The 27,957-nt window shown below is 40.4% G+C and overlaps 2 protein-coding genes across 2 annotated transcripts; one reads left to right on the forward strand and one right to left on the reverse strand.

Moving 5' to 3' along the window:
* Positions 1 to 229: 229 nt before the first annotated feature.
* mtmr6 (myotubularin related protein 6) lies at positions 230 to 14,510 on the reverse strand. Its single transcript, XM_079234226.1, has 15 exons — positions 14,428 to 14,510; positions 11,563 to 11,694; positions 10,100 to 10,262; positions 9,828 to 9,985; positions 7,881 to 8,009; positions 5,084 to 5,218; positions 4,806 to 4,938; positions 4,580 to 4,689; positions 4,150 to 4,275; positions 3,986 to 4,035; positions 3,784 to 3,877; positions 3,577 to 3,683; positions 1,912 to 2,046; positions 1,665 to 1,791; positions 230 to 912 (listed from the first exon to the last, which is right to left on the reverse strand). The coding sequence occupies exons 1-15, from the start codon at positions 14,449 to 14,451 to the stop codon at positions 520 to 522; spliced, it is 2,016 nt and encodes a 671-aa protein (XP_079090352.1). The 5' UTR covers positions 14,452 to 14,510; the 3' UTR covers positions 230 to 519.
* A 911-nt stretch (positions 14,511 to 15,421) lies between these two features.
* On the forward strand, positions 15,422 to 27,818 carry nup58 (nucleoporin 58; the record flags this gene model as incomplete). The annotated part of the gene is made up of 14 exons (XM_079233977.1): positions 15,422 to 15,501; positions 16,014 to 16,168; positions 16,311 to 16,343; positions 16,426 to 16,698; positions 16,983 to 17,148; positions 17,333 to 17,398; positions 17,826 to 18,000; positions 18,348 to 18,427; positions 18,626 to 18,744; positions 19,027 to 19,109; positions 19,218 to 19,419; positions 24,583 to 24,666; positions 25,678 to 25,773; positions 26,193 to 27,818. 14 exons carry the CDS (start codon positions 15,422 to 15,424, stop codon positions 26,357 to 26,359), a joined length of 1,779 nt encoding a protein of 592 aa, XP_079090103.1. The 3' UTR covers positions 26,360 to 27,818.
* Positions 27,819 to 27,957: the final 139 nt, after the last annotated feature.

Here is a 27,957-nt window from a genome sequence, read left to right on the forward strand (position 1 = left end):
TACTGAATCTGATGTTTTATTTTTTTCAATCAGTCACAGTGGAGCCAAATCGGCTCAGGTCACAAACAACATTCAGATTAAGATGGTTTCAAGCCTTTGGACGAGATGAAATATTACTGGTGCCAGAAAAAGTGATTTTCCATGGGCTTTCATGTGGAGAATTATGATATACATTTGTTGAGAATATCAAGGTCATACGTTTAGGATTATATAAAAAAAAAGAGTCACTATTTTTTGGATGAATTTATTCTCTTATTCTATTCATTAGTTCTGTATAGTGCTTTTCAACATTCATAAAAAACAAGCTTTTTTTCCTATAGGTGCAGTATATGACATAATAATGACACTTTCCATTGATATTTAGACTATACACACATACAACTTCATTCACTCAGCCCATTTAGGACCATTGCGTAATCAGCAGGTTATCACATACAGAACGGCAGCTTCCCCTTGCCACGCAAACACTTTCAGTAAGCCGCGTCTCCCCTCAGCATCCCACAATCCCCCTGTTTGGTCTCAGCAGGTCATGCGTGCCACTCCAAACTCCAGGCTGACAACAGCTGGCTCCTCTTTGGCCAACTCGCTGTTGTGTGTCCCTTCCAGCTCTCCGTAGCTCTGCTTCCTGCTCTCGGTGCCGCTGCTCCCCTCCACTGTCCGCTCCGTGTCGGTGCTCTCTGTGGCCTCCTCGCCTACCTCCTCCTGCTCCTGCTCCTCCTCCTGCTCCTGCTCCTGCTCCTCCTGCTCCTCCTGCTCCTCCTCCCGCCGCTGCACTTCTTTGTGGTTTATGGGCGCCCCAAGAATGAGGGAATTGGGACGTGGTGGGAGCGAGTTGGAGTTGGAGCGCTGGTCTCTGGTGGGCGGAGGAGGGTCAGAGGTCACAATGGGGGTCACACCGAGCTGGTGGAGCCGCTTATGAGGGAGGCACAAGACAACAAAGAGAAAGACGTTTTCATTCAGGACTTCAGAAATGCACCATGTAAATGCAGCCATTTACTCTTCACCTTTTGATCGTCATGCTCCAACTAACATGATCGGTTTGAATATTAAACATGTTTCAAGATTAATATTTATATTCTAATGGGTTCCTGGAGGTTAGATTTGACGTGCAACCACTAATAATGTTTTGGGAAAGTTAAAGGGTTTTTGGTAACATTGCTCGTTGCAATTATTTTATCTTATCTCAAGACAACATCATAACAAGAAAATGACTGTGTTATCTTAAAGTTATGGTGTTATCTTGTTCTTTGAGGAGGAAATAAAAAAAAACTTGGAACCAGCTTTGTTTTGTTAACCACACAAGATAATGAACTCCTGATCTCGGGATAATACAGTTAAAAAAAAACACAATTGCAACTATGGTATTTGAAGAAATTTGATTTAATTCATAAAGATTAAAACAGCATAGATCTACACAGAATGAAACAAAATGGCAAAATGGCAACTGAGTGTCTCTTCAGTGCCCCAACTGTCTTACTATGTGATATTCATTGTTTGACACATTCGGTATAATTTATCTTGTTGTTATTTTTGTTTTTTGTGAAATGTTTTGTCTAACTGTTTATATTGTCTTTCAGAAACAAGACGGTACATCTCACAGGATTGTTCCTCATTAAGAATTTCCAAATAGGCTCTTCCTAGATCATTAGCGTGTGTAAACTCACATTCTCCAGTGCTTGCAATGTGGCCTCTGCTTCGCGGCTGTTCTCTCTCAGAGTTAGAACCGTTTTGAGGATGGACTGCCGTGGGTGCATAGACCGATCAAACTGGTGGTAAAGGTTCCTCCAGAACCTTGGAAAAAAGGAAACATACCATAAGATGCCATGGTGAATGACAGGGGATGAGGGTCAAGTGAAGAGTTGAATTTGTAATGTGCAACAGTAGCAGGGAGGTGCTGAGGGCTGTACGGACTTGAAATGGTAGGGCAGAGTGGAAGGCTCCAGCACAGGGTGCGCTTCAGAGTACGCCGGGCTGTAGAACGGATTCAAGTAGTTCTGCTTTTCACTCATTAGATACGCCCACAGTGAGTGGGTCCGCTCTCTCAGCCTGAAACACAAAACAGCAGTTGGAGAGACACATAACACATTTAAAGGCAGCCCAAAGGGGGATGAAATAGGTTTTCAAATTGATTGATCTACCCTTTCTTGCTTTCACACAGAAACGCTCCCAGCATTATCATAAATGTCTCTGTGTTCTATCAAAGAAAAAAGGTTGCAGTCCATGCTTTCTAATATGTTTTATTGACTTTATGTATGCTCCCAGTGCAGATATAGCTATGATAAATGATTGAAAGTATTGTTTGTAACAATCAATTGGTAGAATAAAAAGAGACATGTCTGACTGCATTTATGCTTCGCTACAAAAGTATAACATTTCATGTCATGTTATGGTCCATTTTACCAAAATAATGCAGCAGTGCATTTAAAAAGAACAATGCTAGCAAAGTAAAAACGTACTTTGAGCCACTATGTAGCTGGTGTTTGACTCGCGTACCTCTGATCTCCCATTCCTGGTTTCAACCCAAGCTTCCCATTCATCATCATCCAACTCGCTCAACAATGCCCAACGCACATCTGAAACCAGTGCTCCCAGACACAGTTAAATCTCAAAATCTAAAAAGGGTCACTTCGGCATTTTTCAACCTGGATCATATTTTCCCATGAAGAGACTAATGTGGACAAGAACTTTTGAAATTGGTCCAGTACCGAGGGAGAAGGCTGCAGAACTTTAGCAACTGAACCAAACTTGCCGACGTTATTCAACAACAAGTTGAGAAGAAAGTAAAACATTACGTAATATCCTCCAACCTGTATGTCTTACCATGTGACATGAATTTGGAGCGAGTTCAATGTTCACAGCCCTTCCACAACATAACTGAAAGCAAACAGTTCAAAAGACTCATTACTACCATGTGTGTGGTGTATCTGTCAGAACTGTGGGATTTATAACCCTCCATTGTTTGAGCCTGAGACAACACATGGACGTTTCTCACACAGGACAATGGTGGGGCCCTCCTGTGTGTTTTCACAGTCGAGTCTCAGCACTAAAGGTGACCGTGCTATCCGGGTCCCTCGGCTTTGGAACAACCTGCTTGAGGAGATGAGGCTAGCAGAATCCAGAATCTCTTTTAATTCACTTCTTAAAACCCATTTTTACAGACTTTTGTGTCATTTTTATCCTCTTTTTACTGCTTTATTTAATGATTAAAATTATTATTTTATTTAGTTATATTTTATATATGTTATTTCTATTTTTTTTTAATCATATTGATGGGTTGTATTGTTTCATCTATTGTACTGTTTTATCAGGGTTTACATTTTAGCTTAGTTTGTCTCACTGCTGAGCTTTTCTGTTATTATATTGTCTTGCTTTGTCCGTCAAAGCACTTCGTAAACGCTGTTTTAAAAAGGCGCTACATAACTAAAGTTATTTTAATTATGAAGGTTTGAACACACAGAAAAGTATCTGGAATTCAGTGAGCACGGAAACGTCATCCTTTATGTCATTTTCTGCTCAATAGAAGCCAGGCGGCACACAAAACTGCTCTCCACAAATGTGTGTGCGTGTTGGACTCACCGCAAGTCCTCTCTCTGTCTCTGATTGTTGCCAAGGAAGTTTCCATATTGACAGGAGTGGACATGTTCATGAATCTGCAGCAGGAACCACTCGCTGAACTCAAATGCCTATGGAGAGCGTCGTCATTAAATAAATACAATAAGCACACTGCGTACACGTCTTATAAATCTGTGTAAATACAGCACACGTCATGCAGCTCCCACGCACCTGGGGGAACTGCTCGGTCAGCTGCCAGACACACTCCAGGAACTGAGTGAAGATAGGGGACACTTCCTTTGGATCCCCGTCCAACTGGTCACACCTAAGGGTGAACAATGCAAACACAATAATAGTCACATAAAAAACAATAATTAACCAAGTAGTGTAAATTGTATATACGCTGGCTTATTTTATCAAGTTGAAACATCACCTGTCGGCAAACTTGTGGCCAAAAGAGACCCAGTCTTTCTCTATCAGTACCTAGAAGACAAGTGTGAGGAAGAGAGACACTATTTAGCAGAAGTAAGCTCATATTATTATCAGGACTTAAGTTCCTACTTTACTAGGGCCAAACTGCGTGTGCGAGGTCGTTACCATGAAGCCCTTGATAGTGCGGTAGTAAGGGTCCATGAGCAGCGACCCCAGTGAGCAGACCTGGGATGTCCGGTCCCATCCGTCTGAACAATGAACCAACACACTGGCTCCTTCCACTGTCACTGCCTGGGGTCCACAGAGAAGACAGACAGCAGAGGATTATGTCATAAAATAAAAATACATATCATATGATGAACCAGCGTATTAGGGCTAGTGATGAGAAGGGAGGACAGTCAAGTTGGAAAGAAGACAGGGATGATATATAATAATTGCTTTTATTGAATGCTTTAAACTTTAGGAATATGCCTAATATCGCTTTCAGAAAAGAAAAAAGAAAAACATCTTTAATAAAAAACAATGTTAATATGCAAAGAAATTCTTAATTTAGAGAATTTAAAAATTAAGGAGCAGGAAAGGGGAAATGTTTTACCTTGCTGAGAAAGATGGCCGCATCGATGACAGCCTTGATGTGCCGCAGCCAGCCGCAGCTCTCCAGGCCAACCAGGTGGTCGCTCATGGAAAGAGAGCGAGTCCCAATCACTGAGATATACAGATAGTCATTTCAGGAAAAACATTAATTGACTTATTTGTTACCATTAAAGTGCCCTTTAAAAAAAGCAATGACATTTGTGTTTGTGTAGCAAAAGGTGTTCAACCTTCGAGCAACTTCTGCAGGCTGGTCCTCATTACGTGGATGTTTTCAATGCCAACAAACTTGAAGCGGATGTTGGAGTAGTTATCCTCGTTCTCGTAGCCTTTACCTGCTGCTCGATTAGCGAGCGCATTCAACTGCAGGACGGAAGAAACAAATTAAATGTTTTTTGGCAAACCATCTGCGACTCTATTTGGTCAAAATGTTTATGTAGAACAGAAGCCAGTTGTACACACGGCACATTCAAAGCCTTTCAGGAGGAGGTTTGTGTTTGCCGGTTACCTTTGGCCTCGTATCCATGACGTAGACGAATCGGCTGTTGTGATTGGCCTTGCTGATGGCCTGCAGCATGCTCTCATCCTCTAAGCACCGCGCACTGAAGCCAGAGAGAGGCTGACTGCATCGACACACTGCCGCCTGTCAGGGAGAACAGAGTATGATGATCAGAACAAGGCAATTACAAAATGTACTGCCGCTAAATTTGAACTCAGTAACTTAGTAACTGAAAAATGCCTATTTTGGTGTAGTTGCGACTCGTGAGAAAACTCTGTGTTCGTCGTGGAAAGCAGATTATCTTCTCTATATTTATAGCCTCAGAGACCAAGCACTGATTGGTAGAGTGCACACTTGATGCAACATACTAAAATATTAAAATCCCCCTCACTGGTGTAGAAAAGAAAAGAACAGCGTAGACTGATTTATTATTATTATTATTATTATTATTATTATTATTATTATTATTATTATTATTATTCAGTGTGCTTTCTTTTCCATCTTTTATTAAACATTCTATTTCTATTTTTTTTATTATCTTAATTTACCTTCTATAATGTGTTTCTTTTGCACTTTGTCTCGATGCTTTTAATCTTTTGAGTGATTTGAAGTGTCTTGTTGCTGAAATGTACCCATCTTTACCTCCCCATGAAACTCACTTACATGACTCTGCCATAGCCCAAACAAAAACAGAATAATTATTCAATCGTTATCAAACTAACGGAGTTCAAATTTCAATGCCAATATATTATTAATTTTACTTTTTATAGGGGCTGGGCAGAAAACTATTAACGGTGTTAATTATTTGATCATGCGTTAACTCTTTACACACAGGTGCTGCACTTTAAATCTCTCCCAGACAGCGCAGTTCAGACCTGGGCATCTTCCAGCCCGCGTGAGGTCAATCAAAAAAGAAAAATAAATAAATAAATAAGATGCACGCCATATTTGCAATACAACGGCACTGCTTTTACTTTGAAGGCGATTCATGTATGTGCGCGCGCTTCCACAGCGGCTTGTTCACAACAGACTGACGGGAAAGCACGTCTTGTTCTGTAGTTTCTGTCCTCAGCGAGCAGCAGGTGCAAAGCCGCCGCTGAGATACCTGACAGCTGTCTTTCACAGCTCCACCTCAATCAACCAGACTTCAGTGCACTTGCTCACGCCAACACAGACTGGACTTTTCTCACCGAGTAAGAAAAACTGAACTGAAATCAAACTAATAGCACTTATTGCTTTTGTATAAAGTTAATCAATTGCTGGTCTTTAACATACATCTTTAAAAAAGGTAAGCAACACACTGAACATGACAAAAGAAGGAGTGGCTTGTCCCTCACAGGGACCCTTACTACTGAACATGACAAAAGAAGGAGTGGCTTGTCTCTCACAGGGACCCTTACTACTGAACAGACTGTTTATGTTGTTCCCTGATAAAAAACAAATGTTTCTTCTTCAGCATGATATTAAGCTGTTTTACATTAGAATGAAATAGTCTATAACATCTGAATATAATACAATATTTAATTGAATGACCAGTCATATAGAAGCATTCAAAAAATAAAATACATCTTTTTTTTCTTCCCTAGCATATATTTTTGATTTATATACTGTTGTTAACTTGCTGTTGCTCCAGAGTGCCTGTTATATTGTTCTGATAACATTACTTTAAAATAAAAGCGCACAATACACTAGTTTTTACTTCATTATTGAATTTGGCGCATAATGCAATTAATCTCAGAAAAATTATGCGATTAATCAGTTACATTCTTTCAACTTTGCCCAGCCCTACTTTTTATGCTTGGATTATGCACAGAAAACGGTAGTATCGTGTTTCCAATCCTACATAGATCATGACGAAGCTATTTTGTGTGCACTGATTGAATGCAGAGTTCAGAGAGAGTTAAGTTTGTTTGACAAATCTATGCAAAGAGTCCAAGTCGGCACATATAAAATTAGAAGGCAGTGAAGTCGTCCGCTCTACTCGTTTCACTAGAAAATCAGGACTTTGCAGGCCTGTGTGTGTTGTTCCTATCCCATCATTAATCATAACGATTAAGGTAACGGGTACGCTGGTGAGTACTAACGCCGCTCTGTCTGGCACCGTTTTTTTTTGTTTTGTTTTGTTTGTTTTGTTTGTTTTTGTACCGTATTATTTATTTATCAGTGTAGTTAAGTTCATTCAACGTACTCTACTTTCTACTGCAACGTTTCGTTCTGGATTTGTTTGCTTACCTGCTTGCACCTGCTTTTAAGCGTCTTTGAGCATTTTGAAAAGCGCTATATAAAATTAATGTATTATTATTATTATTATAAAATACAAGCGCGAGTAGATTTACACAGATTTAGTTAAACCATTTTTCCATGCAACTATTTTCCATGCAACTATTCATACAACCCATGAAACACAGCCTTTTATTGACATGAATCCTATGGCCTTTCCTCACACTCCATATTGGCAGAGCTTTACATATTTCTTCTTTATTACTAAAAGTGTATTATTATTATTATTATTATTATTATTATTATTATTATTATTAAGTTGTTGGTCCTTTTAATTGTGTGTTATGTGTGTAATGTCACTACAGCACCTATTAAGGACTACCAATTGGGCTTTGTTTTTACTGGACAATTTAAAAAAAACAATCAATTGATGGAAGAACATTTTCTATTGAACACCAATACTCTGCCACACCTGCAGTCAATGGTACTTTTTTTTGTATTTTACATTCTCTCTACGAACTAAATAACATCAAACTTAATACAATTTAAAAAAAACAACAACTGTAAAATGGTACTCATACAGGACCTTCTTTTCTTGGTAGAAGTAGGTGAGTACAGGAAAGCGTCCTTTGCTTCTGAACTTGGAACTCCCCACAATGATGGGCTTACTGGCTGTGATGGGAACATACAGGTCCCGTGGATACGTCTCACACACCTGGAAAACACAAAACATGCATACATCACATACACAAAATGTATTGCCAGGTGTCTCCTTATGAATGAGTGTCAGAATTTGGATTAATCTGAACTGTGAAAAACATTTTTTTACTCAAATCGTGTTCAATTTTAACAGTATTGGATACAGCTATAGCTTGGGTTCTGCATTTTCCTGGAAGTAATCACTTCTTTAAATGTTGGACTAAAGCTTTGCTTGTCGTCATACTAGAATTAGAGCTAACAGTGAAACTCCAGCGCCCTCTGCTGGACATGTATGCATGATGTTTTCACAATGACTTGACTGGTGTATGAACCGTTCATCTAAAGCACTACCACACCCTGAGTTAAGCCAGCCTGTTACAACTATATGATGCCTTGCCTCATGTTTGAGCAGGCACACCTAGAAAATGCACAAAAAACACAATATAAAAAAGGTATTACCAAGGCCCAACACAACTATACCTATATACACATGAGTGTTTGATTTGTTCTGTAATCATGTGACATGAACAAACTGTCCACTCCTAGGAATTTGTCCCCTTTGTTGCGGGTCGTGTTTATGGCACACAGAGACGTTGCCAAGGTTCAAGCCTAGACAGGGAGGCTAGCTAGCCCCGAATGGACCTATATAGGTCCTTTTTTAAAATTTTAATTAAACTGTGTAAAACATTACAATAATCATGAACAAATATATTGATGCTACACATCAAATTAAACAAGAGAACCTGGGCTACAATAATTAGTCAGCCATTTCAACACAACTCAAACACCAACTAAAATAATTATTAAAATAAAATAGTTATAATTTTGTCACGAGTCAGCCCACTCTGCATGTTTCCGGAACTAGCAGCCCGTAGCTTGGTGCTATCAGAAAAAGACAAAAAGCAAAAAGCAAGACAATTCCACACAGATTTCAAATCTATTCACCAAATATACGCAAATGTCCCGAAATGCAAATTTTGGAAACCTCGCCTGAATTCTCTCTGTACTTTACCCAATCTGACTTTGTTCTGCTTCACTTTTTCAAGTGAAAACAGTGCAGAGAGACTGTTCACATATTGTGCTATGATTTGGGAGAGCCTCAGGGCTTAGTGAAGCATCATTTCAAGGAGATAATCATCCTGAAAGTGCTTTTTTCTATAGGCGGACTTGAAACTTCTTTTTGTTCTGTGTTTCAATCTTTATTTACTCTTAGCCAGCAATATATATACACTAATATTTACACATCTGACCAAAAGCTCACAAGGGTTGCCTTTATTATAACACCAAAATTATTCAAATAGCCCTCGTGGTTGCAGAGATACACCCTTTTTAGTTTGGGTATGCTATTTCGAGCTAAATCCTAAAAAATGCCTTGGGGCTTTAAAGGTTAACTGGCCAGAGCGCATGCTCACTGTCATTTGGGAGCATTTTTCTTTCTTTTACTCCAAATTATTTTTTCATCAAGTTTTGTTTCATCAATTTCTGTGCTTGACTAATATATCTTTCCAGTCACCGAACCGTTTACACTATTTTTCCGTTCATCCATTTTGTCCAGATAGGATTTGTCTGGGTAGAAAGTTAAAATGATAAAATAAGTGAATTTTTACATAAGTCTGAACAATATACACCGTGACACTGTTGAGAGTATGTGCGAGTTCCTCTTCTTCTCAGCACAGAAAAGCAGCATGCATAACTGCAGCATCAGAGGTAACAATACAAGCACCAGCAATTGCCAAATTATCCCCCTCTAGGGGATTAGTCTCCAACAGTGTTTTACATTTGGTGCTTCAGATGAAGAACACTCACGGTTTACATGACACGGCTAACGGTCTACCTTGTAGTCTCTGTTGCTGTCCGTGAGCTGCCATTGGTCGCAGGGGACGCCCATCCTCTCAAACTCCGCTCCAAGGTCGATGATTTGCCATCCCTCCTCTCTCTGTTGGTCGTTCTGTTTGGGGTTGTAGGAGAACGCGTAGAGCTCCTCGTAGGACACTGCACAAAGGTGAAGGGAACCAGAAAAAGAACCTTAGAATACAAATACAACGCAGGCAGACGAACGTGGACAGAGAAAAACAACCGATCTTTCACAGACGAGCTGAACCCCACCAGGTCGTAGAAGACGCAGCAGTGAGCTGTAAATGTCATGGCAATCTCTTTCTCTCTGGACCACAAAATGAACCACGCGGAAGTTGCGACACTGGATGACCAGAGGACAGCCCGTGGTGGTCAGAGAGAGCTTCTCCACAGACGCTATATGGTGATGCAAAATCTGCAGAGGAGGGGAGAAGTAAAGGGGCAGAAGAGAGAGAGAGAGAGAGACAGCTGATGAGCGTTCACAGAATAGCATTAGGCTGGGTTTTGGTTCTATTTATTTACTTATTTATGTTGAAAGAAAAATAAACTACAAGCAAAATACAAATAAATTGTTCAACAATTACAGGAGTACACTGCTAGAAAATCGTAATATGCAAAGTGCCGTTTTGCCTGGACTGTGTAGAGAATGAACGATGATAAATAACAGATTCCTCCTTATTCAGTATCAGCTTTAAATACACAGTCAACAGACCTGAGGAGATGGTCAAAATTAGTGTCAGTAGGTTCTCATTATTAATTAATAATAATCCAGATTAATCCAGAAAGAGACAACACTCCTCGCTGCACAAGATAAGCCAACAGAGAGGAAAAGTAAAGGTTCCCCTGTTCTCAGCATATAAAGCAGGAAGGACAGTGGGGACGAGGTCACGGCACACAAACTGCTGCACGAAGCATTTTTAACCACGCTAACATTTTCAAAGGCAGACCAGCAAGTCGAAATACAGAGAGTTCTATGTTCACTCCATCATACAACAGGATACAACATTTTGCAATAATGTTTGCCATTGTAACAGGGAAGAAGAAAAAAAACGTGACCGTCAGCAAATCAGGATGCTCTACTGACTGCAGCAGCCAGACGACAATAACCCAGTTGTCACGGTGCTGAATCAGTAATTCTCTAATCAGATGGAGGAAGACAACCGGATACCTTGCAACTTTACAATGAGGGGTTTGAACTTCTCCCCTACTACCTCTTGTCACACGCCAGTTTCCCACCGCACACTCACAATCCCTCAGGTTGCAGACTTCTTAGCACCCTGATGTCTCTTTAAAAAAGGCTGCAGAAACTCAGAGCAAGAGATTTCCGACAGCAGCAGCAATGATTTGGCAAGAAGCTACTGGCAGCGTTACGTAAGTCCTTCCAGTGTGAGAGTGCAAACATTATACAGTACATTGCAGACTACATGGTAACAAGTAGGCAACAAGCAAGTTCATATTGTCAAATGACCATCCTCATTTACAGTTATATTTGTACCATTCCACGTCTGATGTTTGTTAAGTTGGCAAAAAAAGTAGCCAGGAGAAAGTGTTTCCACTGTCCACATCCTTCCAATTTTCCATGTAACCCAGCACTAATGTGCTGTACCACACCCAGCACGGTGAGCCGAACTACATTCACCAAAAGAGCATCGTGTTGACGCTCCATCCGCGTGGAGCGTGACTGGCAGAAAGCAGCCTCCACCAACACTACTCACCCAGACCTCCTGTGCGGCAGACGTTGAGTTGTTTGAGCTGCTCTCCACAAAGATGAGATGTGTTGCTGTGAGGTACAGGGTGCCATTTGTGAATTTGTTGCTGAAGCGATCCAACAGTCGCACCTGCTCCACCTGCAAAAGACACACACACACATAAGTCAGTAATAAACAACATAAATCAGCAGTTCAAGGTTCTTTAAACATCTTCAGCTGGGTGCAAAGTTATGGAAGGGGTATACTGAAAAAGAAGGAAGACAGGAGCTAGCAAACAGAGCATTGCTGTTAGAGGCACTCAGCACTGGCTCCAGCTGGCACATTACCTAATCCTGACCACCTGGGTCTAACTTTCAACTGCCAGTGCCATTATAATGAGTCACAAATGATTTCTGGACAATGGAAGAAAAGTCTAATTATGATTTTGACTGAATATTGGGACGAATGTGCCGTCAATGTGCATAAACCCTCTGGGTCCTGAATTAGTTTTTTTTGTTTGACCAATTGCGAGCAACTCAAAACGCAACTACTTATTGCTCTATTCACTCCTTTCGCAGTCGTTCAAAATGTATTCTCAAATACTGCAGGTGTGTAGCCTTTGCAGCGACCACAACTCCTCCATGCACATTAACCAGCAACATGTGTAAGTCACCCATGTTCACACAGGAAGAAGGGTGATGTCCACTGATCGTGAAGGAACAGGGTTTAAGAACTCTGGTGGTCAGAACAGGATGTGTTATTTGTAACAATGACAGTGAAAATACACATGTTGCATTCCATTCAAATCCTTTCTCTGCCACTAAAATCCATTATAATAAAAGTTCTTCTTATTGTAAAAAAGACAAAGAAAAAAAGTCAGCTGATTGTAACTAGTGACCTTCACTCTGTGTCTAAAAGCCTCTTACGGCAGTTAGCGGCGACTGCGGCCAACTGTCCAAATCCATGATTCATCATATTAGCGGTTCTCTGGTTGACTCAGACGTTCTGCTCTGCTTCCGTTTTCCGGTCATTCTCAGATATGGAGAAATATTTGAGCCCATCTCTGACTGCCAGCAACCAGCGGGGCTCAGCTTCGGCATCGCCAGGCAACTAAGAACATAGAAGTGTGTGTGTGTGTGTGTGTGTGTGTGTGTGTCTGTGTGTGTGTGTGTGTGTGTGTGTGTGTGTGTGTGTGTGTGTGTGTCTCTCTCTTAAGATAGTTGTTCATGTTTTAATATCTGTTGTCAACTAATAATGCAATCCAAGCTACTTCGAATACAATGTTCTCCAAATAGCTTGAAAATCCCATACTTCTTTCTCAAGGGAATCTTTTTAAAGTACAGTAGCATCAATGTATTTGTGGAGCAGGTTGACCACATTGTATTTACAACTGCAAAAGGATATTATCCAACAATAAATATATATATATATATATATATATATATATATATATATATATATATATATATATATATATATATAGTAGGGTTGTCCTTGAGCAAATTAATTCATAGTCTTTGTGTCAACTAATTGATAGGTGGATTTAATTGACAGATCTGTAAAACTGAGTTTCTCCACAATGAATCACACAAAAGCACCCCTCTAATTCTAGTGTTTACCAGAGATCTTGTGGTTATAAGTGTATTGGAAATAAGTCATTCAGCATGGCAACATATGTTTGCTTTCCTGGAAAGCAATAAAGCACTCCGTCACTGTTTTATTCAAGCAAACAAGCAATAAGATTTGAGACAATAGGGCCACACCCAGTCTGCTTGCAATCCCACCCACCTGATCCCAGCACGTCACCTATAAGATCCGTCATTCTATAGGAAACTATGTTCTCAAAGAATAGGGTGCACTGTAATGTATGACCATCCTGGAGCCTCCATAATGATGTCACACAGCTCCCTTACGGCATGAAGAAAGCCTACCTTTCAACATACACACCCATCACATGATTACACCCACATATGTGTGTGTGAAGATTTTAGGTGTTGGCCTAAAAAGCATGTCGCAACCTGTGAGCTATAACAGCGTATGTAGGTTATGTGTTTTACATTTCAAGGGAAAGCCACCTGAAGCCATCAAGGGATCGATCTATAAGTAACAGTTACAAAACGCTGACATTTCCTTTGCTGCGTTGCTTTTATGCTCCAACAAACAATGATTATGAATGTAAAGTGCTGTCTGTCTAATCTGACAGTATGAATCTCCATACTGGATAATGTATAAACTTGGAGCCCTTAAAACTGGTTGCAAATCATGCTCGCAGTGGCCCGTAAAAAAAAAAAGTGTGTGCGTGAGTCTGACAATAAATGAACCCTGTATAACCAATCACTGTCAGTATCCAACCCATAGACATCACCAGCTACTTGCTATCTAGAGACTCTGCAGGGTTTGTATGTGCAGGAAAACTGACCCGATCATAAAAAGTGAGACTTGGGTTAGGTGCCTACAAACACTATGTGACGTACAGGTGTGCAGCTTAGTGTACATCCGATGGGACTGTCAACATGCCGTCATGCTTGGATGTAGTTTGGTTTCTCCTCGTGGAGTTTTAAATCACAATGGATGCACTGCCTGGCTTGGTAGTGTAACTCAATCAATCACAGGGCGTGCAGGTAGTAACATTTCAAAGAGAGAGCAACTATTTGCTGTTGGGGAGGGAAAACAAACAGCTCAACGATGCTCGTCACGTCTGACATTTCTGGCTGCTGGCGACACCCGCTCGTCATCTGTGTCATTAGATCCACAAGCAATTTAACGCGAGCCTTGATAAAGATATCTGACAAACGTAATCACACGAACATTGGATACATCCCAGCTAGACAGGCCGAGCTGCTGACTGTTTCCTGTCCATTTGCAATGAGCTAGGTTAGAGCTGTTAGCTACCTTTGGCGTTCGGATGTGCTCCATTTCACCGAGTCCAAACAGCTGTCAGCGACTGCGAAGCTTCACACGACGACTTCTGGCAACAAATGTACCATTGGGCATTTGTTGGGTCAATTTGCTGCACAAATCTCCTTCACTTTTGTGGGAGGCATACGCTATGTGTTTATTGGCAATTATTCTACTCCTCCATCCGCGTCAAGATCCGGGCAATTACGTCAACACTTGGCGTTGCGGACTTTTCAAAGTAAAAGCACGACTTCACGTAGGTCTGAATCATGAAGGAAGCCCACGTTTGTTTAAGTTTGTTTTGGCTTTATGACGCCCAACTTTACCATGTAGGAAAGTGCACCATGCGTGTGCACGCATATATGCACGCAAATAAACTGAAGTAATAATGGTCTTCAAAATAAATGTGTGTGCTAATGCAGATGTAACCTTAAGACCCCCAATTATTTCAGTTTATAATATGCTATTAATAAATGGGTGTTACCTGACGTACTCTTTTAACAGGTCTCAAATGGCGTGTATTATTTTGAAAGTAAGGTCGGGAAGTTTTTGTAAAGGGGCCGCACATGTGTGAGGCATCACGCGGCACAAAAACAGCGATAGGGACGTTGGGCAATGTAGTTTAAAAAAAAAATGCTTTTCCCAGAATGCAATAGCTTTCAGGAAATGCCAGGCGGGGAATAGGAAAACTAACACCATGCGACAACTCATCCTGCGAATTTTGACAGCTTTATAAACCTTAAAAACAATTTTAGGGGCGCGACAGCTGAACATTTCCCGATTTTGTCGATAGCATTTTTTTGGGAAAGCCGCCATTGTGTATTGTGTTTTTCAGTAAAGGCAACAACGCGGATTTGGCCCTCACGCGGGCATCTTTCAAAGCTAGCTAGCGTGTTAGCCGGGATGCTGGTTGGCTCTCTGAGCGTCTTCATGAGTGACTGAAGACCGAATCCAAAGTTGGTGTTGAATGTGAACCTAATAAGACAAAATGTCTGGCTTTAACTTTGGATCGGGGACCCTCGGTTCCACCAACACCGGTGGGGGATTTGCATTTGGGGCTGCAGCCAGGTAATTATACATTTCAAAAAGCAGACTTAGCTCATGTTAGCATAGCAGGTGGCTAGTTAGCACAATGTTAATGTCTTTCTAACCTCGTCTAGGTTCCTGTACGTTATCGTTAACGGTACATCCGTTTGTTGGTGAACCGTTAGCGATCGAACGAGAGAGACTACGGATGATTGCTTTCAGTTCGAAGTTCTGTTCTTCTGTTGTGTAACGTTTCTTGTGGATTGTCCTGTTGAGCATCGACACATTTGGCTTGACATTCGTATGCAGAAGGAACTTGAAGGCATCACAGCGTTCACTTTGATATGCCAAGTAAAAGTCTGACATAAAAAAAGATCAAGTAGCTCATCCAAGTTCTGTGGAAGAAGAACAGTTTGCATCACTGTTAGCCCTTGCTTCATAGTTTGCCCCTTGACTCCGGGATCATATAATTAGTGTGTTTATGTGACTGAATGTACTGCATTTTCTCTCATTAGTGCACCTGTGGCCAATGCTGGCGGCTTCTCGATGGTTAGTGCACCTGTGGCCAATGCTGGCGGCTTCTCGATGGGATCTGCTCTGGGGACAGCAGCCACAACCCTTGCCACCAGCACCACCCCATCTCTTGGTCTTGGAGGCAATCTTTTTGGTCAGAAACCTACTCAATTCTCTTTCAATACACCTGCCTCAAGTAACAATGTCACACAGATGGAAAACCAAGCCTATTGCAAACTTGACTTTTAATTAACATGTCTGCAAGATGCAGCTATACACTTGTACACCATACATTATGTTATATGCACCTCTTATGTTGGGACGTTGTTCTCTTTTAGGTGCCGCTGCCCCCACTACAGGCCTTACATTAGGTATGTTTGTGTTTTGGGGAATATTTTTCATGCAAGATCCTGGAAAGCAAATGAAACTTGATTTCTATGTACTTTCTCCCAGGTGCCCCAGCCGCTACAGGTGCAGCCACTGGCTTTAGCATGGCCTTCAACAAGCCCACCGCCTCAGCAACACCCTTCTCCCTCACCACGAGTTCGACCTCCTCAGCAGCCCCTGTAGGGGCAGGTTTATCATTTGGCTCTGTCCTGACAGCCACAGCTCCACAGCAGCCTGCAGTAGCCTTCAACCTTGGTCTTGGTGGCGCAACAATGACCACAGCAGCAGCCTCAACAGCATCACTGGGCGGGAGTCTCTTCGCCAATACTTTGTCGACAGGTGAGATGCAAACAGACAAGGTGAGCTTGAGCTGTGGGCTCAGGGCAAAGGTGAACCATTATTGTATACTTTATTAAAGAAATAATTGTATAAAAATATAATTGATATATTAGATATATGTTGTCATTGGATAAGTGCTATGACCTCTGATTTTCAATGAAGACATTGTTACTGCTGCAGTGGTTTGGATTATGATTCATCAGTCCTAACGGAGGACTAGAAGTAGTTATCAATCACAAATTTCACTGTTGTAACCTAGCGTATATGTTTACTTGTTGTTGCAGGTTTGGGTCAGACCACTCTTGGAGGAGGCATGATGACGACGCTGGGCTCTCTGTTAGCTGCACCCACAGCAGTATCAGCGGCTCCTGCCACAAGTTTAGGCCTGGGTGGAGTCGACTTCAGCACTTCCTCTGAGAATAAGAGTGACACATCTGGAGCCAATGCAAAGTAAGTCCTTCTGACCAACATGCGCATCGATAGTAATTAAATGTGAACACTACAATTGTCCAGAACTGTAAAAAAAAAAGTTTACTGAGAGGCTTTTAGTTGCTTCATATCCTGTTATTTATACCTTAACAACAAGATTACATTTGTTGTACGTGACATAAAGCATTCTCTTTTTCTCCCTCAGGGACAGTAAAGCGTTGAAAGATGAGAACCTGCCTCCAGTTATTTGTCAGGATGTCGAAAATTTCCAGTAAGTGCTGTTATGTGTGTGTGTGTGTGTGTGTATATATATATATATATATATATATATATATATATATATATATATATATATATATATATATATATAATAGTGTCACTGAATTTCATCCAGCAACCATCAGGTCACATGCATGGGCACATTGTTTGGCTTTGTTTACATATTTGTTTTAAAGATGCAAATAATAACCTGCTTTATCAGTGAGGTTATTGTACCAAAGTAGACGTGGCTCATTTAGTCTGTGTGTTGTAAACTTGTCTTGAAGGATTGTTGAATCATAAAGCTATGACCTACTGATTCGATGGATGGAGTGTCTCAATATACGCCAAACAAGATCACATTTCGTGTGATCTCGTCAAACCTAGTAATGGACCGATAATGTATTGCTGTGTTGAGTAATTTCCTGTTATTTTTATAGAAAATTTGTAAAGGACCAGAAACAAGTTCAGGAGGACATCAGCAGGATGTCATCGAAGGCCATTTCTAAAGTCCAAGATGACATCAAGAGCCTCAAACAGGTTCTCTCGGTCAGTGCCAGCGGTCTGCAGCGCCAAGCTCTTGCCATCGACAAGCTAAAACTGGAGACAGCGCAGGTAAAAACAGTACACACAGGCTTGAGTGAGTTGAAAAGTTATGTTAACTCAAGTCTTTTCAGAATTTTAGATCGATTGTCAATATGAGCATACATCACATGAGCCCTTGATTTCTCACACAGTATGTACCTACTTTTTCCACTTTTTATCATAAAGCACTTATATTATTCGCAAGGAAATGCTCCAGTTGTATACCAAGATGGATACGTGGTATATTTAATTTGATAAAGTATAGATAAATCTAGCTATAAAGAAATTTAGCTCTAATGAATCGTCTAGATTGTTCACTGTATGTATTTTTTTTAAAAATAGTCTTTTTACTTTGCTCTTTCCCTTTTGTTCTCAAGGAGCTGAAAAATGCTGACATAGCACTACGTACACAAAAGACTCCCCCTGGACTCCAGCATGAGAACACTGCTCCATCAGAGTAAGTATGCCACCAGAAAGTCGTTCTGAAGCAAATCATAGAGGAATGCAGTTTGTCAGATTGCAATAGTGTCAGCTTTTTGCTGTGTTAATGTAATATGCCCCTGTTGTCTATATCTGGTGTTTTCTATATATAACGGCTTAATTCGCCCAATGGATTCAACTATGGTTAATTATTTTAATTGTATTGTGTGTTTAGTTATTTCCATAGCCTGGTAGAGCAGTTCGAGGTGCAGTTGCAGCAGTACCGGCAGCAGATAGAAGAACTCGAGAATCACCTGACAACGCAGAGCAGTGGCTCCCACATCACTCCTCAGGGTAAGAGGACTGTTGTCTGACTTTTAACACAATTTAGGAAAGTAATACAAATGTGCCATCGTCATTTGCAGGTTTTAAATCGGCATATATTTGATATAAACATTAAAGCTGATGACGGTGTATAGTGAAACATTGTAGAACCAAGTTCAACACATACATTAAAGTTACTTTGTTTCTTATTCCTGACTCTTCCTAATATTTATCTCTCAACCCCTTATTTTTTCAATAACTCACCTGAAATGTGCACTGAGATTATAATGTTGTGTATCTGTTTGTTTACAGACCTGACTTTGGCCATGCAGAAGTTGTACCAGACATTTGTTGCACAGGCTGCCCAGCTCCAGTCTGTTCATGAGAATGTCAAGGTCAGTTTCTTTTCTCCAAAAAGTATGTCAAGATTCTCAGCAAATTAAAAGGTATGCACACCATGTACACTTTTTTGTTTTACCCTTTGTTTATATCTGACATCATAGATCCTAAAGCACCAGTACCTTTCGTACCGACGGGCCTTCTTGGAAGACTCGACAGACGTCTTTGAATCCAAACGGGCATCGAACAGGAAGTGGCAGAGTACTCCACGTGTCACCACCGGGCCCGCCCCATTCTCCAGTGTGCCCAACGCTGCAGCGGTAGCCATGGCAGCCACGTTGACCCAGCAACAGCAGCCAACTCCAGGTCTGACTGCCTACAAGTTCTAGAAAGTTTTCCTCATCTCACCTTAAAATAGCGGAGGGAGCGGAGAGACGGATGTTTAAAGAGGACAGAATGATGGGAGTGAAAAGGTCGAAGGTAGACAGAGGATGATTAAAACAACAACAAAAGTCTTAGCTGATTCAGAGCTATTGTGTCTGTGCTTTCTTTAACGAAAGAAATGCCTAGAGAAAGGCAGAGATGAGATATGTGTTACTTAACTCCGACAGGAAACCTTTGTACTGCCTTACCATCTTGTTATACTTGCACTTAAAAAAAACAACCTAAAACCTACAAATGTAACACAATTTCAGTAATGCCAAGGACATGATAACCTACTTCACCTAATTTATCTCTTTGCCCTCTTTAATAGTACGTTAGAGCACGTATGTGAGGCTGACCCCATTGAAGCAATTTTAATGGGAGAAAAAGTCCAGCTATTTTAATTTTACTGACATGAATCTTGAAGTTGTAATTAGAGCTTTTACATTTAATTTGAGTTTTATTTAACGGATTGAATTGAGCCTACTCATTGAAGGTTGTTGTGTGACGAGGTTAGAAGCATTAGACACTTGCTGTGTGATTTTAAGATATACTAAGCAAACATTGTCTGAATGATCAGTAATTCAGATGTCTGTTATAGTTTTTTATTTATATTTTAAGATTGTGTCTGGGTGATCAGTTGGTCCATAAGGTATGAATTACTTATATTTTAGCTCCTACAATCTTTCAATAGGTCTCTTTAATGTGGGAGAGCTCCAATTAATCAGATGCCAAATGGCATGAGTTTACTTCACTAAAAATACAGCACTCATTTTTAAGAACAGAATTTATATCAAGAATGTGTCTTCATTGTTCATTGAAGCATGGAGTATCTCTTGTTCGGGGTCTTAACAATATTAGGCCCAGTTTAGGCCAGGACCCACATCTATAAGCAACCATACACTTGTATAATTACACTAAAGGCCTAGATCAACTTATATTCCAAAAATTCCTATTTATTAGTTAAAAAATGTAAGTTATATCCTTAAATGTTAATTATTTCCATCTGCCAGTAAAAACAAATATATTTATGAAGATTATTCTACACAGTATTATTATCCAGCATATGTAGACAGGTGAAGACTGATCTTTTTATTTCACATACTGCCTACTCACAGATTGGCATCAGAGGTGTGTTAGGTTGTTTTAGGGTTGGACATGTAAATCCCAAAAATTATTAAATAAGTTAGCACACTAAAGCACGCTATAAAGCTGACTGAAGTGAGTCATGTTAGCACTCCATGGCACACAAATTCACTTTTATTAAACATTTTACGACTATGTTAAGAGAGTAGTGTCCGTGATAGTTGTTGCCACATCGAGGTGTTAAACAAAATGTCAGCCTTTTTTGTAGGCTTTGTTTTGTAGGCCGTTATACTGGCATATCAGGGCACTCACTTACTACGAACTAACTAAGCTACTATGTATATTAGCATGTTTTTGCTGTCTGTTTTTTTTCTTCTTGTATAGTGGAGTAAACATGTAATTCAAAAATTGGAAAGCAATATTTACATTGGATGGGATTGCAAAGGCAGCACGGTTTTCAATTGCTCACATACGTTTTGTTTCATTTGCACATTTCGGCTGCCTCCTTTAAAAAAAATATAAAATCACCAGTTCTGCTAAGATATCCAGGAATTGGCAATTGTTACCTAGACAATGAATGTGGCTTATGTTTAAGTGTAGTAATACTTAAACATTCACATGCCATTGCTCTCTTAGCAGGACAAGCAGTAGCTATTCTGAATTAGCATCTTGCCTATTTAAGTACGTGCCAAGTAGGGATGGGAATATTTTACCAATCCATTGCTGAACCCCAATTTAAAGCTCATCACAAACAAGTCATTTTGCCACAGTAGGTCAATCTGCCTGTGTGTTGAGGTACACACTACCTTGGTGCCTGCTATTTGTATTTCATTTTATATAAAGCCAAATCAATTCCTGATCATTTTGTTTGATCATTTGTTATTCGTAACACTGTTCTCTGGGTATGCTTGCTGTCTAAAAAGGTTGCGTTGCACTGTAATTTATTTCAAACGCATAGCTTTGCAAATCTGTTGACCCCAGAGTTGGGTATAGGTTACAATATTGCCTTTTCACTTTCAATAATGACATTTATCAAAGTTCCCATCCCTATTGCCAAATAGTGGTTATTAACTAGTATTTGATTCAGTCATTTCATTGACTAAGCCTCATCACAAATGGTTGTCTTGGTTTCTTCAGTATTTATTTACCTATTTATTTCAATCGTTTTTGTTTGTTTGTTTGTGTGTAACTTAGTAATTGGAAGGGCATAGTGGCGGGTGGCCAGTATTGCAGCAATTAAAACGGTAACCATGCAGCTAGGTGGCGCTCGCTTCAGGCAGGTTCTTGTTTGACCCACATACAATATATACGTGCATTGATTGAGTCGGCCAAAAGCTTGATCAGATTTGTGCCATGAAAGGTGCCAAAAGACTCAGGACTGAAATATATTGACTATTTAATAACCTGAACTGTAGTTTAAGCTAAGATATTGTCTTTCCATTACTGCCTTCTAAAACGGCCCCGGTCTTACTGCTGGCCTAAATTAATCGGTGCTCAGTGTTTGTGTACTTTCAAGTGAACAAAAGCTTACGTTTATTGTTAACGTTGAAGGCTCATTTTCAATATGGAAAGTCAACTGTGGCAAACAAAGTCAGCATTACCTCACAGTTCAATACTACATTTGGTTGGTTTGGTTGTATGAGGCCATGCCACTGTTTTGATTTAAGCTACATCACCTAAGGGCTACTGACCGCGTGACAGGGCTGGATCATTTCACATTCGGTTCAATTAAAATGTAGAGGAATGCTGCTGTTAACAAGCAACAAGTAATTTCATTTTATCCACGGTGGTGGGTGGTACTTTGTATGGACCTTTTGTAAGAAACTTTTGTAGAAAATCTACTTTCTCATTAGTTTGTTTTCCTTGTTTGAGTCCAGTGTGTTTGGTAGTGAAGAAGAGTGCTGCTTTCTGCTGCTCATGCTGGTCCTTCAGTACCAGTAAGATGCATTGTTGCCAAACAAAACAGACAGACTGGTCAGGTTGTCTGTCTCCATCTCTTTATTGTGTTTTTCAAAATTTTATGAGGAACGGTCTCGCTTGATATTGTATTGATTGAGATACTGGTGAGAGCATAGAGTGAGGTTGAACATGTTTTGTGTTCTGATATATAATATGGTCAGTTCACTCTCCAGCACGTAAGTGAAAAATGATGCTCGATACAGTGGCGCTCGAGGAACCCAACCTAGTTGATGAGAGAGAAACTGCTGCTTTGGACATTCCAGTCCTCTGAAACAACATTTTGTAGGATTTGAGTTTCAGTGTTCGGCCGAGCTGGACGTCTGTTGGCCAGATTCCCGAGTTGTCCAGAATTTTGACTTGTGTTATTTAGTTTACACTTTCCGTTTTAGTCTTCCACATCTCTACAGCTGCACTTATAATGGCGTTTGGGTGATGTAATACTTATTGATCTGTCGAAGCTGTTTGGACCTAGGTGACCGTATTCATTAAGCCACCTTATTCCTGTACGTTGGGTATCTTCTCAATTTGTCAGTAATGTGTATGCACATGCTGACTGCTGTATTTTCTTGAATGCCATTTAGTGAAGGAATCAAAATGTGAATCTTTTTATTTTCTGGGGGCGGGGGGGAGGTTGACACGGTATTTGCGCCAAAATTTGCCAACAGTGCTCGACTCAATGTGAGTTTTTCTGAAACTCAATAATTATTCAGAATTGTGTATATGATGCAGTTCTCTAAAATGGGTTCCAATGTTGGAAATCAGAGTGTTCTTTTGAGTAGTTGGCTGTCACAGACTGTTTTGAATGTTCCTATTCTCTCTTTATTTCTTCTGTTTGACCATTTATCGCGTGCTTACATTTAGCTTTTTTTGTAGTGGTTTGTGTGGCTTGCAGGAGGTACTAGTATTGCAGATTGTGTTTTGGGGGATCTTTACGATCTCTGAAAAGCTAGATGTTTATATAAAAACTAGATTGACTCTTTTTACAATATATTAACCAGCCACTTCACCCAGGTCACACTTGATCCAGCAAAGAAACGTGTTGGTAGCCTGTGATTGTGTGCAGATTCATCCCAGGTGCAGCTTTTATGTTTAGTAAACAACCACCAAAAATCTGGCTGTTATTATGTCTAAACTACTGGTGAAAAGGTCATTCGAAAAGGTCATTCAATTCCTGTTGGAAGGATGGCCCAAAACAGGCAAACTGTCACATGTCACTGAGTTTCCTTTATTTCGACCAGTTTACACTGAGAGGCAGCCGTAGATGCCAAATTCACTTTTCTTATCTAAATCTCAAGTCCTTTTACTTGCAGATGAATGTGTTTAAACCTATGTAACCAATGCCTGTTAATACAGTATATATAATATATATAATATGGTGTGCCTTTTGAGCTATATTCAATAATTGTGTTTTTTGGCATATGCTAGTTCATTCACTCTCAGAAATCAAACAAATTTGGAAACTTGTCAAATGCAGTAGCAGTTAGCAATTAACAATCAATTATTGTTCTAAACTGTTTGTTTGTGTTTTATGTAAGTGGAATTGCATATTAATTTGACAATAAATCAATTTTTAAGCAAAGAAACGTTTGTCCTTGTTTCTTTTCGACTGAAGTTGTTTTAACAATGCAGACTAATTGGAAGCCGTACAAAATTATTACCCAAAAGAAAAACAATTGCATTTAAAAAAAAGACAAGTTTCCGAGTGAAAGAACTAGCAGCATCGTTTCCACAGTTTGTCAGCAGCGTGAACCACACTACTGATTATCTGGAACATTTAGTCTAAAACATGTTTTGATTCTGCAGTTATACTTGAGTATTGTATTTCCAAAGCATTATGTGACAGTTTTATAGAATAGCTACTTAGCTGCTGCAGACTTGTGACGTCCTGACAAACACAACAGCTATGTTAGATTATTTCTGTACAATCTAATGCAGACATTCTGTTTTTTGCATTTAAAAACTTGAAAAATAAGGTATTAAAACCTACATTTTTGTTTTACCTCAACCATGCACACAATGCATTAAGAAGAGTAAAGCATATGCTCTCTCTCTGTGCCTTAGGGTCCCAGGCACCCTTGGGGGCAGGGTTTGGAAACCCCTTTGCCTCGGCAGTGGGCACTAGCTTGGGCTCTTCTACCCTTGGAGGTATTACCTCTGCCTTTTTTTTTTTTAAATGAATATTCCCTTTTGTTTTGCCCTTCCCTTGAACATTTTACCATTTCCCTCATGCCTCCTAGCTGTTGCCACGCAGCCTTTTTGTGCGAGGATGTTGTGTTCTCCTGTATGAATGAAGTAGGAAGTGTGTGTGTGTGTGTGTGTGTGTGTGTGTGTGTGTGTGTGTGTGTGTGTGTCCTAGAGTGGTGCTGTCAAAGTATGGCAGTGTCTTTCCTGTTCTTCCTTGTGCAAGAGTTGAAGTGCGTTCACACTACAAGTAAACTGAGCAACCACTTGCCACAGGTCACTGGACCTTTTCACGTGACACGTGTTTTTCCTCAATGAGGAGATCTGTGGTCAAAGAAATCCACCGGCCTTTTATATTAAAACAATGCTCAACCTTTGGATGTCAACTGGCAAATATTATTGGCCACAACCGCCAGTAATTAGTAACTTGGCCGTGTGGTAGCAAGTGGTCTGAACGCACACCAAGTTGGTATGTTTGTGTTTGGTGAAACCTCTCATGCTGTTGTCTTCCCTGTGGTCTTTGCTTCGCCATGCAGTGTACTGTGGGTACTGTTCTCCAGTCAGAAGTAAAGCTGTGCATAGAGTTGATTAGGTGGTGGCATTTGTTTAGGGTAATTCTGTGTCGAATCAGATGGAGCTTTTTGTTCAAATTTGAGTTTTATACATATAATTTGGTATTTGAGACCAGGAAAAAAAACAGGCATTTCAAGGTTTCAGTATCTTCAGAAATATAACTCCTAGAGTTAAACCTGGCAAGCCAAGGTTGAAATTGGTTGCCTATCTTTTTTGGGGGGGGTTTCAATGGTTGACAAAATCTAAAATCCAAACAACAACAAAAACTCTGATTTGACATGGAATGGCACAGTTATGTTTGCCCCCCTTTGTGTACTCCTGAGCCCCTGCTCCTTACATTCATTCCTAGTGTGGGCTGTGTGCATCGCCCCAAACTGACTTCCATGTCACTCTCTCCCACAGGTTTTGGTGGTGGGCCAGGATTTGGTGGGGTGGGGACTGGGGGGTCTTCTTTTGCCTACTCCACCAGTAAGCCCACAGGAGGCAGTCTGAGTGCAGGTACATGCATATTGTTTACACCCCCCTTCACAGCCGCAAATAGTTACAATACAACTACAGTCTTGAGTAGGCTTGTGTTTGCAGGCTGAGCTCCGGAATTGAGACATTTCGTCAGAAGCGTTTGGATCAAGCCTCCTGTGTCGAGCTGCTCAGAGCGATATACAGATGCTGTATAATAGGTTTCTCTGGTTTCAGCCTGGTTTTGCTTTTGATGCAAGTTTGCAGGCAGTTTGGCCAACAGGTTTTGGGATATGGGGCTTTCCACCACGTGGACAAAAGCTGGAATCTGTGTATCATATGGACGTCCTTTTATTTTAATTATTTATTTGCACTATTACTTTAGTTTTCTCTAACATTTCCTATGTTTTCCTCTTCTTCTTCTTCTTTTGTCCTGCATCCCCTGTCTCCTGCTTTTCTAGGTTTTGGTAGCAGCAGCAACTCGGGCTTTAACTTCAGTAACCCTGGCATCAACCCCTCAGCTGGCCTGACCTTTGGCGTTTCTAACCAAACCGCTACAGGCTTTGGCGCAGCGCCCCTTCTCCAGCTGAAGAAACCCCCTGCTGGTAATAAAAGGGGCAAGAGATAGAACCAAAAACAAAACCCTGTGACGGAGGAGCTGACTAACGGGTTTGTAGCGGGTGAGGTCTGGTCTCCCAAAAGCAAACGAGTGCTTTATTAATCACTATCCAACAGCAAAACAAAGAATTTAAATCGCAGGAAATCATGAGGACTGGGATTTATACCACACTAAATAAACAATATAGAATCACACATTTAAAATCACTTGGAGGTATATACTCATTATTTCTATCATAAATTGGACTGTATTGTCCACTGGTTTGATTCCAATAAATTAGATTGCAGATTCCCAAGTCCTGAGCAAATATTACCTCATTGTCCAAGTTCACATGTTCCTATTAGATTAAACAATTCAATTATTTTTCTTTGGTCTTATCAATACTCTGACAACTCTAAATACATGTAGACAGTGGAGTGAATGGAAATGGTCTTTGCATCATTTTAAACATGATTTTGTCCATTTGTGTTGACCAAATGCTGTCTGCCCTCTCTATTCTGTAGCGCTGCAATGCTTTTGGGAATGCCAGACACTGACAGAGCTAGGTCAATTACAAATAGTTCAGTTGTCTGAGGTGTTGCGTTTGTCTGAATATTGTACAAGACTGATGTGTTTTTGTGCTTTGAGGTGGACAGTACAGTCGGCTTCCTTGAGTGACACAAACTGACGATCGCATAACTGCACTCGAACGCTTCTCAAGCGATGACTTGGCCGAAGCCTCGTCCATTGAAAGGTGAGACAACGTGAAGGGAAGGACGTTTATTTGGTTTGGAACAGTGTAGTCGCTGCCTATGGGGTCAATCTAGAGTATTACCTAATCCCAGAGGGTCCAGGGTGGGTTTTTGGGGAAGCAAAGTTTTATTTTTGTATCAAGTGGAGAAAGGTGACACAGGGGAGGGGTAAAAGGGCACTAGCACCTTGGGATAGTCCATTATCGAGTCCACATAACCTGTGTTGTTTTGCTAAAGTCCATCCTTATCATTGTTTTATAGTTATTCCTTTTGCCACATTTAATTTGCCACAATGTAAGAACGTGGGAGAGGAAATGCTGTTTGTATTACATGGCTCCCTTTAAATGTTAAGTGAGTTAAATCTGAAAGGGATTTTACAAGCAGGTTCTAGAAACTCAACGTTTCCACGTGCTAGAAATACATTTGCACTGGTCAGTGTATATGACCTGGCAGTGATCGTGTGAATGTGCATGTGTGCCCATTGCACAAGTATGCATTTGTCTCTCTGGTCGATCATAATTGCTGACTACTTTTGAATGTCGGGATGGTTGGGATATACTGCTTTTTTTTTATTGTCCATTTCTGTTAGATTACCAAATACTGGTAGTTGTACTATTATGTTCTAATCAGTCTGTGTAAACTTGTATTTTCAAAAAGCTGTTTAATAATAAAATCTCCAATAGGATGTTTTGCCTGTTTATGGCAACACTTCAATAAATGTGCGTGTTGACACAGAATGGTGTTTGTCATGTGTTTGTCAGAATGTGTGTCACCTGGTTAAGGACAGATTTGGACTTAAATCTGACAATGAAGACGAGATTCATGGTTCCACCAGCTTTGACCACTTTAATTGGACTGTTCATATCAGACTTTGTC

The sequence above is a fragment of the Taurulus bubalis genome (genome assembly GCF_910589615.1).
Source record: "Taurulus bubalis genome assembly, chromosome: 18".
Taxonomy (NCBI): domain Eukaryota; kingdom Metazoa; phylum Chordata; class Actinopteri; order Perciformes; family Cottidae; genus Taurulus; species Taurulus bubalis.